This window comes from Lissotriton helveticus, chromosome 7, assembly GCF_964261635.1.
Source record: "Lissotriton helveticus chromosome 7, aLisHel1.1, whole genome shotgun sequence".
Taxonomy (NCBI): Eukaryota; Metazoa; Chordata; class Amphibia; order Caudata; family Salamandridae; genus Lissotriton; species Lissotriton helveticus.
The window spans coordinates 235,709,695-235,723,804 of NC_136068.1; the positions used below are offsets into that span (position 1 = coordinate 235,709,695).

The following is a 14,110-nucleotide window of genomic DNA, read 5'->3' on the forward strand; positions in this document are numbered from 1 at the left end:
AGGAACTGGCAGAGGTTTGTCTCTAAACTCCGGGGGCCAGAATTCGTTCGGAAACTGACGGGGTATCTTAGTGCCTGAGCAAAACAGGACCTCCGTTTTCGCGGAGTTGAACTGGAGAGAATTACTGTGTAGCCATCCAGCCGTCTCTCTTAGGCAGTCGTGGAAGGTAGAAAAAGGAATGGCATCTTCACCTTCCCACGAGAGGATGAGCTGTGTATCATCCGCGTAATTTATTGTTTTGACCCCAAAAGATTGGATCAATTTGATTAGCGGGTTGAGGTACACATTAAAAAGGATGGGGCTGATGGAGGAGCCCTGAGGGACTCCCTGGGGTACTGTTGCAAAGGCGGATTGAAAAGGGGGGAGAGAGACAGCCTGTCTTCTGTCCCGAAGATAGGAATGAAACCAGAGCAATGCAGTGCCTTCCACTCCCACTTCCCCAAGTCTCTGCAGCAGCCTACCATGGTTGACCGTGTCGAATGCGGCAGACAGGTCCAGCAGTATCAATGCCACTGGCTGTCCCCTGTCTGCACGCATGCGAAGATCCTCCATGGCAGTTAAGACTGCTGTTTCGGTGCCGTGGGCAGGACGGAAACCGAACTGGTGATCGTGGAGAAGGTTGTTTTGTTCTAGGTGGGCGGACAGGCATGAACTGACCCAACGTTCGGCGACCTTCGCTGGGAAAGGCAGCAGAGAGATGGGTCGGTAGTTGGAAAGACAGTCTGGGCTCAGGGAGGGTTTCTTTAAGAGAGGGGTGATAAGTGCCTGTTTCCAAGGGGTTGGGACAAAGCCACTGTGCAAAGACTGATTGCATATTAGGCGCATGGTGTCAAAAAGTTCATTACCAAAATTTTCCAAACAGAGAGTATAATTGTGATATTTTCTCTAATCCACTATTATTTACAAAGTACTTATATGATTCATGTTGTTTTGGTCTTGTGTTATTCAAATATAGCAATCTATTTTTATAACCCTGTGTGGAATCACTTTTTGTGGTGTATTCCCTGTTTTACTGTGTGGGTATGTTGCACAAATGATTTACACATTGCCTCTGTAGATATTCCTGCCTGCACTGCACCAAGCTACCAGAGGATGAGCACAGATTATCTTTGGTGTATATCCAACTTACTCTAACTAGAGAACTAGGTTCTGCTTGGCTTGGGTGCATACCTTAGCTCACCAGAAACCCTGTTTCTAACATGCTGTAAGACCAAAAATTGAATAAAAAAATACATAAATAAAAATACAATTATAAGAGCATAGAATAATTGTCTCTTTGAACAGGAACACCGCTGCAGAATATTGACTCGTGCACCCCATTGTCACCTGCTGACAAGAACCACCAGATTTGCATATTCCTACCTGTCCTGTAGGCTCCACTTGAAGTCACAGGTGGGGTAGTGCTGGAAAGGAGCTGGAGCACTAATCGACCCTGAACAACTTAGTGATCCTAAGAGGTGCGCTGGTAATTGCCATGCAATAGTCTAAATATTACAGCATGTCGGAGCCGCTAGAGCCAGATGTTCATGACTTATTTTTAAAATATGCCCTAAGCATCTTTATTTGGATCAATTCCTGCCTTTCCCTCTCAGCTTTCAAGAAGTATTGGACTATCGGTCCCCAGTTTTGTGAAAACCTTGTACTGCATCACACAACAGGTATCTATTCCAACTGAAAGTGCAATATAATATATTTTTAGAAATTTCAAGCACTTAACATTATGGAGTTTTTGTTTCAACATTCACGGAAAACTAGTGTCTATGTTTTAACAGAGCCATCTGCCTAGTATAAAGGTGTTTACGACAGGTGAAGAGAAACAATGCTTTACTTTTCATTTATATTGAAATCCGAACATTTGAGGTCATCTGTTTCTGGGTCAACCTTTAAAAAGGAAGAGTGTGTCTAAGTCTTACAACTCATCCACCATTGCCTAAAACGTGCATGTAAATGAAATATGCTTCTTTTTAGGTCTCGTCTGTGTGACCATTCGAGATGCTAGGGTTCAGTAATGGGCATGGTACCCACCCAATGCCTACCATTCATTTGCATCATTGTCGCTCTTCTTTGCTGTCTTTTCATTGGGCTGCGCTTGCCATGCATCACATCCTTTTCTTTTTGTGGCACATAGACCAAGTACATATTAAATACGTTTGATTAGTGTCCCTCTGCTGGCCATCCACTGCTCACGCTGTAATTCAGGTACTATTTCTATGTTATGACACAGTCACCGCTGGCAGCTATAGCTCTTTATTTTAACTTATTCCTTCCCTGTTTCTTCTCTTCTAATCCCTGTTTCTTCTACCCAACCTGACAATAGGATAAAAGTGCTATGAAATGACCAGCACTGGTGGCGTTATAGAGATTGTTTCATCATACTCTTATCTACAATAACCCCCCCCCCATTACCCACTCCACCAGATTGCCCAAAGCCACTAACCTGTTAATAGGTGAGGTATATTGGCCTTTCAAATGCTTCTTTTACCTCATTATAACTATCTGAATATCAGATGCCCGAAAAGAGTCACAGGTCTGAGTATTAGTAAATGACTTTTTTCTCACCTTTTTAATTAATCCTGTATAGTCCTGCAATCGGGACGTGTGGTCAGACTTGAAAGTTACTTGTAGCGTGTCAGCAGGAACCGGGCTACAGGCAGTGTATTGAGCCATAAATTAATACAGTTTGGTTTATTTCTGCTTTTATTTCATCCTGACATTTTGGTTTGGACGCAAGAATATAAACTAAAAATTAATGATAGCAACAATACAGTTTTATCATAAGTAAGCATTCTCAGAAGATCACTTTTCCTTTCTTTAAAGACAATTTTTGTGTGAAGGTGACCTAATAGAAACCCTCAGTGGGTAGTAAAATTGTATGTTGCTCCTTGCTGTCAAGCTGTACTTTTCTCTCACAGCATAAGAACCGCAGCTAAATCAAGGGTCCAGAAGAATCGTTTCTGTGTTACAGAAATTGCTATTTAAAGCACATTTGTAACAATAGGTATTTTTCTTTGGGCCAAGTCACAAAAATACCACTCCAAGTCAATGAAATCAGTCTGCATTCTACCACAGGAACGCATCATAACTTCAAACCATTATGCAACGTGCCTAGCGCTTTTTGATATCATGTGCCATACCTGCAACCAAAGTCTGGAAAAAACTTTGATGTAGCCAGGGCTGGACAGGCGGGACAACTCTTTTATTCCACCAGGCATTTTCCTGATGGCTGAAGCACTTGGACCCGAGTTTTGAACGCACAGCGCCACAGAGAGAGAAAGAGAGAGAAAGGACAGAAAGAGATAGATTTTCAGAGGATGCTTAAGAAGCGGGCTTGATTTGGCATTTTTATCAGTGGTGCTTTTGGTTCCCCATTCTGCCTGTGGAAATAGAAAAACCTTGACAAACATTTTTTCTAAGTTGCAATGCTAAAAAAGAGATGGATACAGTCTCCCATGTAGAGGGACCCCTTGCCTTGGGGGCTGTTGGTGGACTCAAAAGGCCAAACCATACAGTGTAGCAGGTATACCAAAACGTTGACCAAAGCAAGTCAAAGGTGACATGTTCTTCTCTATTTCGCAATGATCACATAAGCCTACAGGGCATCATTTTTTAATGAGAGAAGTGTGCTAAAGGATACAGGTACGACTGTTGAACTTAGTAGCAAATCCCAGACATCAACAGCATGTAAATGTCATGAAATAGCATACCTTAGCCAAAGTTTGATTTTTGCAGAGCATTTTTAGATATTAATTATTGGTGGACCAAATAAGCTGTGCCTTCTTGGATTATGGTTTGTGAATTGCAGTTTGTAGTACATGAGTAGTACTAGTATAGTACTATTTTACACACTACAAAATACAGTGTTCTGAACCTGGCCGTGGACATTTTTTTGAAAGTGAGATTCCTCCATAGGGGAAGTCTGGAAGCTATAGCTTTCTGGGCTCAACAACACCAGTAACTATCACTGTAAGGTCCAGCTGAATCCAGTTGAGTAAAAACTTGAAGTGAAGCAAACCTGGTTTTACCTGGATTAGGTTGCAACTTTCCTGTGCAAACTGCAGCACCATATCCAATTCATTCAGAAAGTTCCTTCTGGGAACATTTCTTCTCGTCCATTCTGAAGCCCTTGGATTCAGGATTGCTTCTGATTTTCTGTGCCTGAAACAGGAAAATAGGAGACCAACCACCTGACCCTTGGAGAGCTGTTCCAGTTCCGGAGGGCTGGGCGTATTCAGAAGTCTTTCAATCCTTTAATATATAACTGAGTCTTCCTTGTCTAAATGGAATCAGGATCCTATTCCCAGCAGTGCCTGAAGGAATAAACATAAAAATGTATAATGTAGTCTGGTTCTTGGGCTGAGTTTGCACTACAGATAAGTAAGAAAAACAAAGAAGAATGTTCTCTCTGGCATCTCCAATTCAAATGAGGTAGTGCTAAAGCTTCCATTTCTCCTGTCAACAGTTCCTGTCCCCTTCCAGATAGTTAATCACAGCAAAGTGGTCAGCAATTAATACCTATCTGCTTCTCTCGTGCTCAGAGGTATGCTTTTATCCTCTGAGTCAGAGTCAATACCTTTCAGTCAACAATGCGTATTCCAGTCCTGCGGAGGCTGAGTGGTATAACCGGTTATAGGCTAGTTTTGTGTTAAGCAGCACAATGTACATTTTTATAAAGTTACTTTTCCACTAGAGTTATCAAATATCGGATTTCACCATTACATTACATTTTGAAAAGTAAGAAATACCTTAGAAGCATTGAGTCGCATTTTTACATTTTACAGGTGAAGATAGGAAATAAAGATTGCATTCCCTTCTAGGCCTGTTCAGAGAGCAAGCCTAGCAAAGCCTGCACAATAAAATCGCCTTGGGAATTTATTTCACTGTGAACACACACTAACCCCTAATATGTACTATGCCCTATTTAAATATATTAGCACTCTACACTGTGGGCTTGCAAGGTAAACATTATGGGTCACTAACGAGTATAAACAGAGAGGCTTTTCCTACATGACAAAGACACTTTTCCCAGTCATAAGTCACTGAAGTGCTTTTAAAAAGCTACCCTGCCAGAGCATAGTTGTGCTCCTGGCAGACAATTGTTTGCATTAATGTGGGTGGTATAATTATACACTGCATACCATATATAAAATGTTTCCTTCCATGCCATAGATGCATTTTAGACGTAATTTTCAATGGACTTATTGGGAAGTTAAATCAGCCAAACAATAAGCTCCAATATACAGCACAGGTTTGGGGGAGAAGCACAGGAAATTACTACTGTTTAGAATTTTAAAAGCTCTCAAAGATCTAATAGACAGCAAAATCAGGCCAGCAAAAATGGAAGGAGCACAAACAAATGAGATAATTTCTCACTACTACCAATAGATGTGTTCTGTTTATAATACTAGGTGTTGTATTATCAAGTCACTCCAGTCCACAACCCCTAAAATTAAAACAATGCATTAGGCACACAGGAGTGGCAATCTTAGTTTAACTTTGAAATGAAATGGTGGGGGAATCAGAATTCAAATGATCATGTCTCTGCTTTAGGTATGGTGCCAGGTTCTCTAGAGTTTTCCACTGCATTACAGTTCAGCTTATTTAGTATGGATGTGGTCCAAGCACTGACTTATTAGAGCACAAAATGAATGGGTCAACATTTAGCAGAGGAAAAAGTGTACAGAATTCAATTCAAGTTGAGTGCTGCACAGCTAAGTTGAGGCTGAATATATGGTGGAGGCATCCAAAAGAAAAGCCAGTTGTCAACCTACAATGATTTAAGTGGGTATTTTCCCACTCTTCCTTTCTTTCGAACTACCCAACATTTCTTGTGTACTTGGCATGCAAATCACCAGCATTCGGGATTTATATATAGAAGATATCAATTTAATTGTTTTGAAAGTTAAGAATGTTTTTCCTCCTTAAATCTAGTGGGTGCCACACCTAGTACAACACAGACGGACATTTGTCCACGATAGATTAGACATCTTTCTCCTGGTTCTGCCATTGTTGAATTGACTGTGTAGGATATTTTAAAGAATTCAGCTTATAGAACCATTATTGTGTCCTTAAACCTCAATATTTACAATGTATATTAAAGCAGGTAAGAAAGTTCAATGATGCAATCACATTTTTTTTATTGATAAAAAAATATAAACATTTTTTACCATCTGTGGATTCCAAGATTCCAAAATTTCAAAGTTTGTTACCTCCTTGGGATATCATTGTGGAAACAAATTATAAAGTAAGTAGATATGCACTTTTCAAAGATGCCAAACTATTGTTTGGAATGCTGATCTTTCACAGAGAAAATTCATAGTTTGCATCTATTTCAACAAGATTAGTTTTCCGCATGAAGTTTGCAGAGTTACACCATCTATGTCCTTTTCTGCTAAGCAGGAGCTGGCTGAGAGATTGCTCTAAACAAGTGGAACTTGAGGTTATTGAATTTCTTCCAAATATTGCAGATCTTATTTACCATTGAGATACGCATGAATTATATGGTAGCAATTATAAACAGTGACTGCACTGATGAAAGGGGGAGACTTGGATTTTATAATCTAATCAAGCTAATGTGTAATTGACATAATTGTAGATTTATAAGCGAGAATAGATAATCCCGTTTTCCTTATCACTTTATCCTTGCAATGTTCTCTTAATGATAAGTGGGTCCTCTAGGCACAACAAAGTTCAAGCATATAATTTGGGGTGGCATTTAGTGTTGTGTGCTATGTTGTGGTGTGGAGTGATGCTATGCTATGTTATGCCATGTTACATTATGCTATGCTATGGTATTGTGGTGTGTTATGAAGTGTTTCAGGCCTCAGAATTCATACAACACAATGGTTGCTACATCGTTCAGGCCCAAAACATATCTGTGTAGTTGATCACTTCATAATATGTGTTTCTGTAATGTTGGAAGGCAATAATGAGTGTATTCGTAGGGTGTGATTGTTGAGTGGCAAAAGTCCATGAAATGTGAGAGTTTTAATATTTCTCTAAAGGGTTGTCAATCTTGTACATATTACATTTATATTGATCAGCTATGTTAGGCAGGGAAAGACTTCTATACATGAAATATTAAATACCTGTTTTCAATGGTTTGACTCATTCTTAAGAGTTATTCCATAACGAATGAATAAAACTATAGTGACTATTTAGATGACAATCTTTATTCTCGTTTTTTCCAAAGAACGTCAGAGTAGTTTTGTCTTACTTATTGCTTTTTCTCTAAACTTCATCTGAATCATCCAGCATTTTAGCATTCCATACAGGGAAGCCCATCCAAATTAGCAATTTCCTATCTCATGGATGTGCTTTTGAAACAGTTCTCTGTTGATACCAGGTCGCCTTGTTCTGTTGAGCTATCTCGGAGAGGCAGTCAAGGAGGTTGTAGCTGCACCATGGCAGTCTCATACATAATTCATAAATAGAGAACAAATTGTTGCCTTCCCGGCTAGCCTGTCCAAATGTGGTACCCTAATGATGGCAAAACTCAGTCAAATGGATGGCGTTGTGGACATTTTGCTGGACGTTACAATCCTGTACAACATTGTGCACTTGTACACTGTAAACCCCCTTAGTTGAAAAACATTAAATCCTTTGTAGATAGTGCATGTAGTCAATATTTTTCTCATGAAGGATCTATAGGCTGTATCTAGAAAGGCTGATGATAGGATATTGATATTGAGTGGGCAAGATGTCTCAACGAGGAGACAGGAGATGAAATTTTATAAGGCTAGCAAACAAAGTTATCTTGTGAATCAGAAGAAAAGTACATAAAAACATAGCTAACAAGTGTTCAGATTGCTTTTTTGTGTTATTTCTATGATTTCAGTGGACATATGAATGACATTCCACTGACACAATTGCAACACTTCTATTCACAGTTTCTCATGACTAAATGAATACAATAAATATCAGAAATTGCCCTTTTTGGCAAAGGAAGCTCTAGAAAAAAGCCTTGAAGCTTCTTCAAATCCCATGAAATATAAGTTGACTAAACCTCTAACCTGGTTGTATTTTAGATAACTGTGGCAGTAGGTACATCATATTACAAGATGGCATTTTAGATAATGCTACAATTTAGATACCACCTGGTCTGGACTTAGTTCCTCCACCTTCTTCATGCTTTTGGATGAATACCAGGGCCGGACTGGCTGTAGCGGGCACCCGGTGTTTTCCCTTTGGGGTATAAGAACTAGGTCTCTGACACCCTAAAAGCAGACAATTCTAGATCTTGAACTACACCTCTGTCAGAAGGACTGCTATTCAGCTTATAGTACTAATTTTTTTAAATACAGACTTAGAAAGCACGCTTTTCTCTTGTGTTGCCCTACTGCCTGTTGCTCTCTGACTCAGCTGATGGAGATTTGGACTCTGCCCTCACTCCAAGTGATTTCACAGGGATTCTTAGCTTGCCTCCTGTTACTTCAGACTCAGGGAAATCAAGTGTTCTGCCCCTGCTCCTGTGCTCCTGTGCCTGGCTCACTGAAAATGGCCCAGATATTTGCAACATGGATTTAGATGTATCTCCTAACTGCGTGTAACGGAATCGGCATGTGGACCCAGTTGCGGAGTAAAAGCATTGCATCGCATCAGAACCTTCGATTTGCCTCCCCCAGATCGATGCATCTGCCAGGATATCACTGCCTCTGCAGCTTGGTGAGGTCGACGCATTCCCTCAATTGTTTGGCAGAATTCAGCGCATCTCTCAATGCCTCTGGACTTAGGAACAGATGCATTGCTGTCACTGTGTGAAAATCAACACACCTCACTGTTTGCGACCAGGATAGGTACTTTGTTCTCCATGGCCTGCATCAGTCCTGTAGCCGGTCACTGTTCCATCCTGGTCAGCCCAAACTTTGACAGTCCAGTGCAGCCTAAAGTAACCTGTTTAGTGCTACTTGCTTCTATGCACTTTTCTGCATTTCTTCCCTATCTCAACTTCTATACATTGGATTTTTGTTTTTGTCTTGTTTTATTTATAATATAATAATCTATTTTTATAAACCTGTGCAGAGTCTTTTTATGCTGTATGCATTGTGTTGGTGTGTGTGTGTGGCAAAAATACTTTACACATTGCCTCTATAGATAAGTCTGACTGCTCTGTGCCAACCTACCAGAGGGTAGGACAGGTTATTTTTTAGTGTGTATCTAGCTTACCATGACTAGGATTGTGGCTTCTGCTTCAACAGGGTGCATACATTTGCCAACCAGAAACCACACTTTTAACATTGGTGGTCAGCAGTGAGGATAGGACTTGTGTTTCACCAATTTCATATAATACCTCACTGTTTATTTCAACTCTAAACTTAGACCATTTAATTTTTTTTCAATTCTCCTTGATAGGCTTTAGATTTTTCTTGCTGAACTATGCCTTAATCTGGAGAACCTGCATTTGCACCTGATGTTTTGGAGTTAGATCTCTCCCGGGTAGAGTCTTGCACTGTGGCTCAGCTGAAGGATTTTTGAAAAGATTTTCAGGTCTCCATGAGACGCTTCATGCGGAAGGTGAAGCTGGAGAATGCCTTGAGGGCCTGGGCAGAATCCCAGGTTGCAAGGGACGACAATCTAGATGAGGAGCAGGAAATTCCTGAGGAGGACAGTGACCTAATTTTGGAATCTGAGATGGCTTTGGAACTGCCTGTGAGGGGGGGCAATAACTTGCCAGAAGCAGTAGTGATTACTAGAGCAGGGAGCAGTGTCTCTTCAAAGAACCTGTCCCCACAGGAGCTGGCTGAAAGGAGAGAGTTCAATTTAGAGTTTGCTAAATTTCAGCAGGCTCATGAGGAAAGGAGGCTGGCCATAGAGGATAGAAAACCTACCCATGAGCCTAACCTCAGAGGGCTGGATATCAGAGCCCTGCAAGTAGGGTCCATCAACAATAATGTTTTTTGCATACCTGCAACATCTGCCTATGAGTCAAGGGTCAGAATACCCAATGATTTGGTGCCTAGCTATGTGGTGGAGATGACCTGAACAAGTGATTTGCAGCCTATGAAGTGGCTATAAGAGAGCACAATGTTGCAGAAGAGTTCTGGGTTGGTAATAGCTATGGAGACACATTCCCTCTGGTGGGGAGGGACACTCTTGTTACACTAGAGGTGGGGGACCAGACATGCTACACTGCTATGAAGGCATCTTAACCACTAAGTTTGGGTTGATGCCTGAGAAATACCGTCAGATGTTTAGGCCCAGTTGCAAGCTATTCATACAGAGCTGGGCTGACTGCATAGACTATGATGGTAAGGCAATGAACAGCTGGTTGAGAGGCAGCACAGTAAATTATTCAGGGATGAGCAACTTCATTTTCAAGGAGCACAGGCTTGATATTTGATTTACAGAGCTGGGGCAACACCTTGTTAATAGTAAGCTTACTGATCCCATGAAGCTTGCTGAGGAGGCGGACATCTGGCTCAGCGCCAGGTTGCACAAGAAAGCATCTGGGAGGGGCTCTCTCCAGGGCCCCAAAGCAACTCACAGGGGAAAGGGTTTGGTTCTCGTTCCCAATCTGCTCACCAGAAGAAAAACTACTCTGACAAAAGTTAGCAGGCTGAAGTGCTATGAGTGCTGCGAGTATAGACACTACAAGGGGTACCCTCGTGTCCAAAAAGAAAACAGCCCCCCAGGAGGAAAGTTTCCAGGGATGGTGTGTGTAGTGCTGGGGTACGAGTTTGTCCCAGTTAATTTGGGGGACTTTATTCAGGTTACCGGAGTGCCCAGGAGTGACAATGAGACGGTTCCTAAGATCTATGTGCCATCAAATACTACAAATTATAGTCAATGGGTCACCATCAGTAGGCCTGGTGTGGTGGCTCTGAGGGATACCGGAGCCAGTATGACTATGGTAAGGAGTCCGCTGGTTTCCCAGAGGAGGTAATGACAAATGCTGTCCACCAGGTTGTGATAGCTGAGAACAGAGAGGTTCACTATACTGCGGCTCTTCGTTCCAACTGAGTGTGTGGGTGGGGTTCAGGTCTTCTGAACGTTGCTGTGAGCCCTGCCATGCCTGTGGACTGTTTACTAGATTGACCTTGAGCACACTCCATGGAAGGAGGTGGAGCTCAAGGCTCATGTGTAGATGTTACAATTACCTGATGGGATCTGTACTACGGCAAGGTCCCTGGCTGCCCAGGAAGGGGGTCAAAAAAGGCAGGAGCCTGGAAAGATGGCCCAGCCAGCTGCTAAAAAGGGGTAAGTCAAGGGGAGTGGTAAACCAGCCACTAAATGTACCTCTAGTGAGATGGATGGGGCACCTGCGGTGGCTGGCCCGGAGTTCACGGAAGAGGACATTGCTCTCCTTGGTGGCTTCCCTGTCATTGCTGATGGCATGTAGAGGGGGGACCCACCAAAGAGGAGTTCTGTAGAGCACAGAGAGGGTGTCCATCCCCTGAGGGATTGAAAAAAGATGCTGGAGCATAAGCAGCAAGTTATGCCTCTGGAAGTCATCATATTTACTTGGAGGAAAGCCTCCTCTACAGTGAGCCTAAGGTTCCTGTGCTTGAAACAACAAGGGTCCCGGTAGTCCCCCAATGCTACAGGGCCGTGCTACTGGAGCTGGCTCACCAAATCCCCCTGGCAGGACACATGGGCCAAGACAAGACCTCTGCAAGGCTTGCCAGCACTTTTCTTTAGCCCAGGATCAAGACTTCCACAGATACGTTCTGTAGGGTTTGTGTGAGCTGCCAGGCTAGAGGGAAGACAGGTCAGATGCTTAAAGCCCCCATAACTCACTGCCAGTTGTTGGCACACCCTTTAAGAGGTTGGGCCTTGACATTTCAGGGCCTATGGATCCCCAGACTGCTTCTGGAAAAAGGTTCATCCTGGTTCTGGTGGCTTATGCCACTTGGTACTCAAAGGCAATCACTCTGCAGACTACTACTGCGCCTACAGTGGCAAAGGCCCTAATGGGGATATGTACTCGAGTGGGTTTCCCCAAGAAAGTTGTCTCTGACAGGAGAACAAACTTCATATCTGCATATGTGCAGTCAATGGTGTAAGTTTGCAGGATGCACCTCCAAAGCTGGCTCCCTGGGAGCTGCATACTGCTCGAAGTGGCAGCTGTGTGTTTCTGAAAGACAGTGGTCACCTATGTGTCAATGTAAGTCACTGTAATGTTTCCGGGGTTGCACAAGGCCATCCTGACTGGCCACCATGGCGAATTGACATGACATCCTTCAAAGCGCCCGGAGACCCAACCTTAGCACAGAGAGGTTGGATGCAAAAAAGACACACATAAATTGAAGCAAGCTGGACCCACAGTTGATTTCCATTGCAGCAATGGTCACCTCTTTTCTGAGACCAGCTCTCATGCCTGGTGTACAAGATCAATCAGATTAGTTCTGGCTGTAGGCATGTTGCGCTGACAGTAAAACCCTTCGAGCAAAGCAGAAGAGGTAAATATGTGTGACACTGCAAGCAGGGACAATGAAATCTGTTATACTTTCCTGCGATGCATGGCAAATGGCATATCTGAATTTGTTCATGTTTCCATGTTTGGATTTCCTTTTTAGGTTAACAACCAGGGCCGCACTGAGAACACAAACCAGCTGTGGCAATTCAGCTGGAGCGCTGGGGTGGTGGTGATGGGGGAGCTGGGATGTTTTTTGTGTGAAGCACTGCTGCCGCTTTTGGAACAAGGGGCCGATATTACTGCACTGTTGCAAAACCAACCCAATGTAACAAAAGTGGCCCCCCACCGCTACAAAAGCGGCCCCACCCTTCCAGCCTGCTGGGAAAATGCCCAGTTCCCTCAATGACCAGTCCAGCCCTGTTAATAACTGCCACTTCGTATAGATAACTCCAGTATTTTTCTTTGATGAATATGCAAATAAATGAAATGCCATTCGCAAAATCTTGCATTCACATCAATAATTGTTATATCACAGTCCCTGTGCTGGGTTTTTTTCTTGCAGCCTCTCACATTTGGAGCTTATGTTTGTGCAATGAACCGTGGATTCTGTTCTTGTGATCTTCCTTGTAATGTGCTCCATTGACAGATACGTTTCAAAGGCAAAAACACAGTTTGGGAGAGAGGTGGTGTGACAAGCATTCATGATCACCTTCCTTTGTATATTTCCAGACACTTTGCAATTCCCCCCTTTTTTCAGTTTTAGCGCGAATTGAGCACCTGGAGCTGGCTTGCATTCTGTAAACAACGGACTATTTTGAGATTAGATATTTAACATGTGAAAAAAATTGCACTGTTTGCTTGGTTGACCTAGAAAGGTGCTATGATGGCAAATTAATAAAACACGCTAACTTAAAGACTGTCTCCAAGAAGGCCTTGTGCATGGATTGCCTACTTTTGTTCAGTAGATGTATGTTCACATCCTAAAGGTGTGCATCGATATTACAACATGCAGGCTTGATGAATGTCAGAATCTGTTCTTAATTTGCAAACAGAATAGGTGCAAAAAATAGGAGCGCATGCCCAAAGCTTTACTGAGGAGCATGTCTCCTCCGCTGTCAAAGGTCAGGGTTTCCAAATACTAGGGATGCCTTGTCTTGAGTCCAACGCATGCTTCTTTCTTTCACCACATTACACTTTCTAGCTTTTTATTTCACTCATGGAGGTTCTGTTACATTCATTCCTGTCCCATTTCTAAGGGGTTTTCCTATCATTTTCTTTTTCTTCATTATCCCTTTTCGTCATTTATCTCTGTCTTGCTCTGAGTCAAAGTCTGATGAAGAAAAATAATTCCTGGTCCCAAAATAGAAGTGCAGGTGACCGTCACCTCCAACAACCGGCAGAAATTAAGCCTATTTCAAAGTATGACTTAATGATAAACAATATCAGCTAATATGAAAACATAAGACATGTATTAATATACCGATTAGTAGTAAGTTGAAGACAATGGCCATCTAATGTTAAAATATTTTGGTGGAAGATGTGTATGTTTTTAGATAACTGTTTATGTTTTCAATTATTGCGTCTTTGATTTTCCCACAGATATTGTTCTAAAAAGTTTCCACATAGAGCCAAGTCAACTGAGAGATAAATTATTGATCATGTTTGAGCAAGATGGTGGACTTTCGAATGAGCAGATTACAACATTACGTAGGTAAGCATCAGTGTTGGTTGGTATGGAAGAGAAGTGGTGGGTGAAAC

General features: G+C 42.3%; 1 protein-coding gene across 1 annotated transcript in view; it reads left to right on the forward strand.

Annotated features, from left to right (window-relative positions):
• The window catches only part of LOC144766720 (disheveled-associated activator of morphogenesis 2-like), a 902,367-nt gene that overhangs the window by 682,763 nt on the left and 205,494 nt on the right, over positions 1-14,110 (forward strand). The window contains exon 8 of the mRNA XM_078650477.1: positions 13,952-14,063. Within this exon, the coding sequence (XP_078506603.1) occupies positions 13,952-14,063 (112 nt within the window). The remainder of the gene's footprint in view (positions 1-13,951; positions 14,064-14,110) is intronic.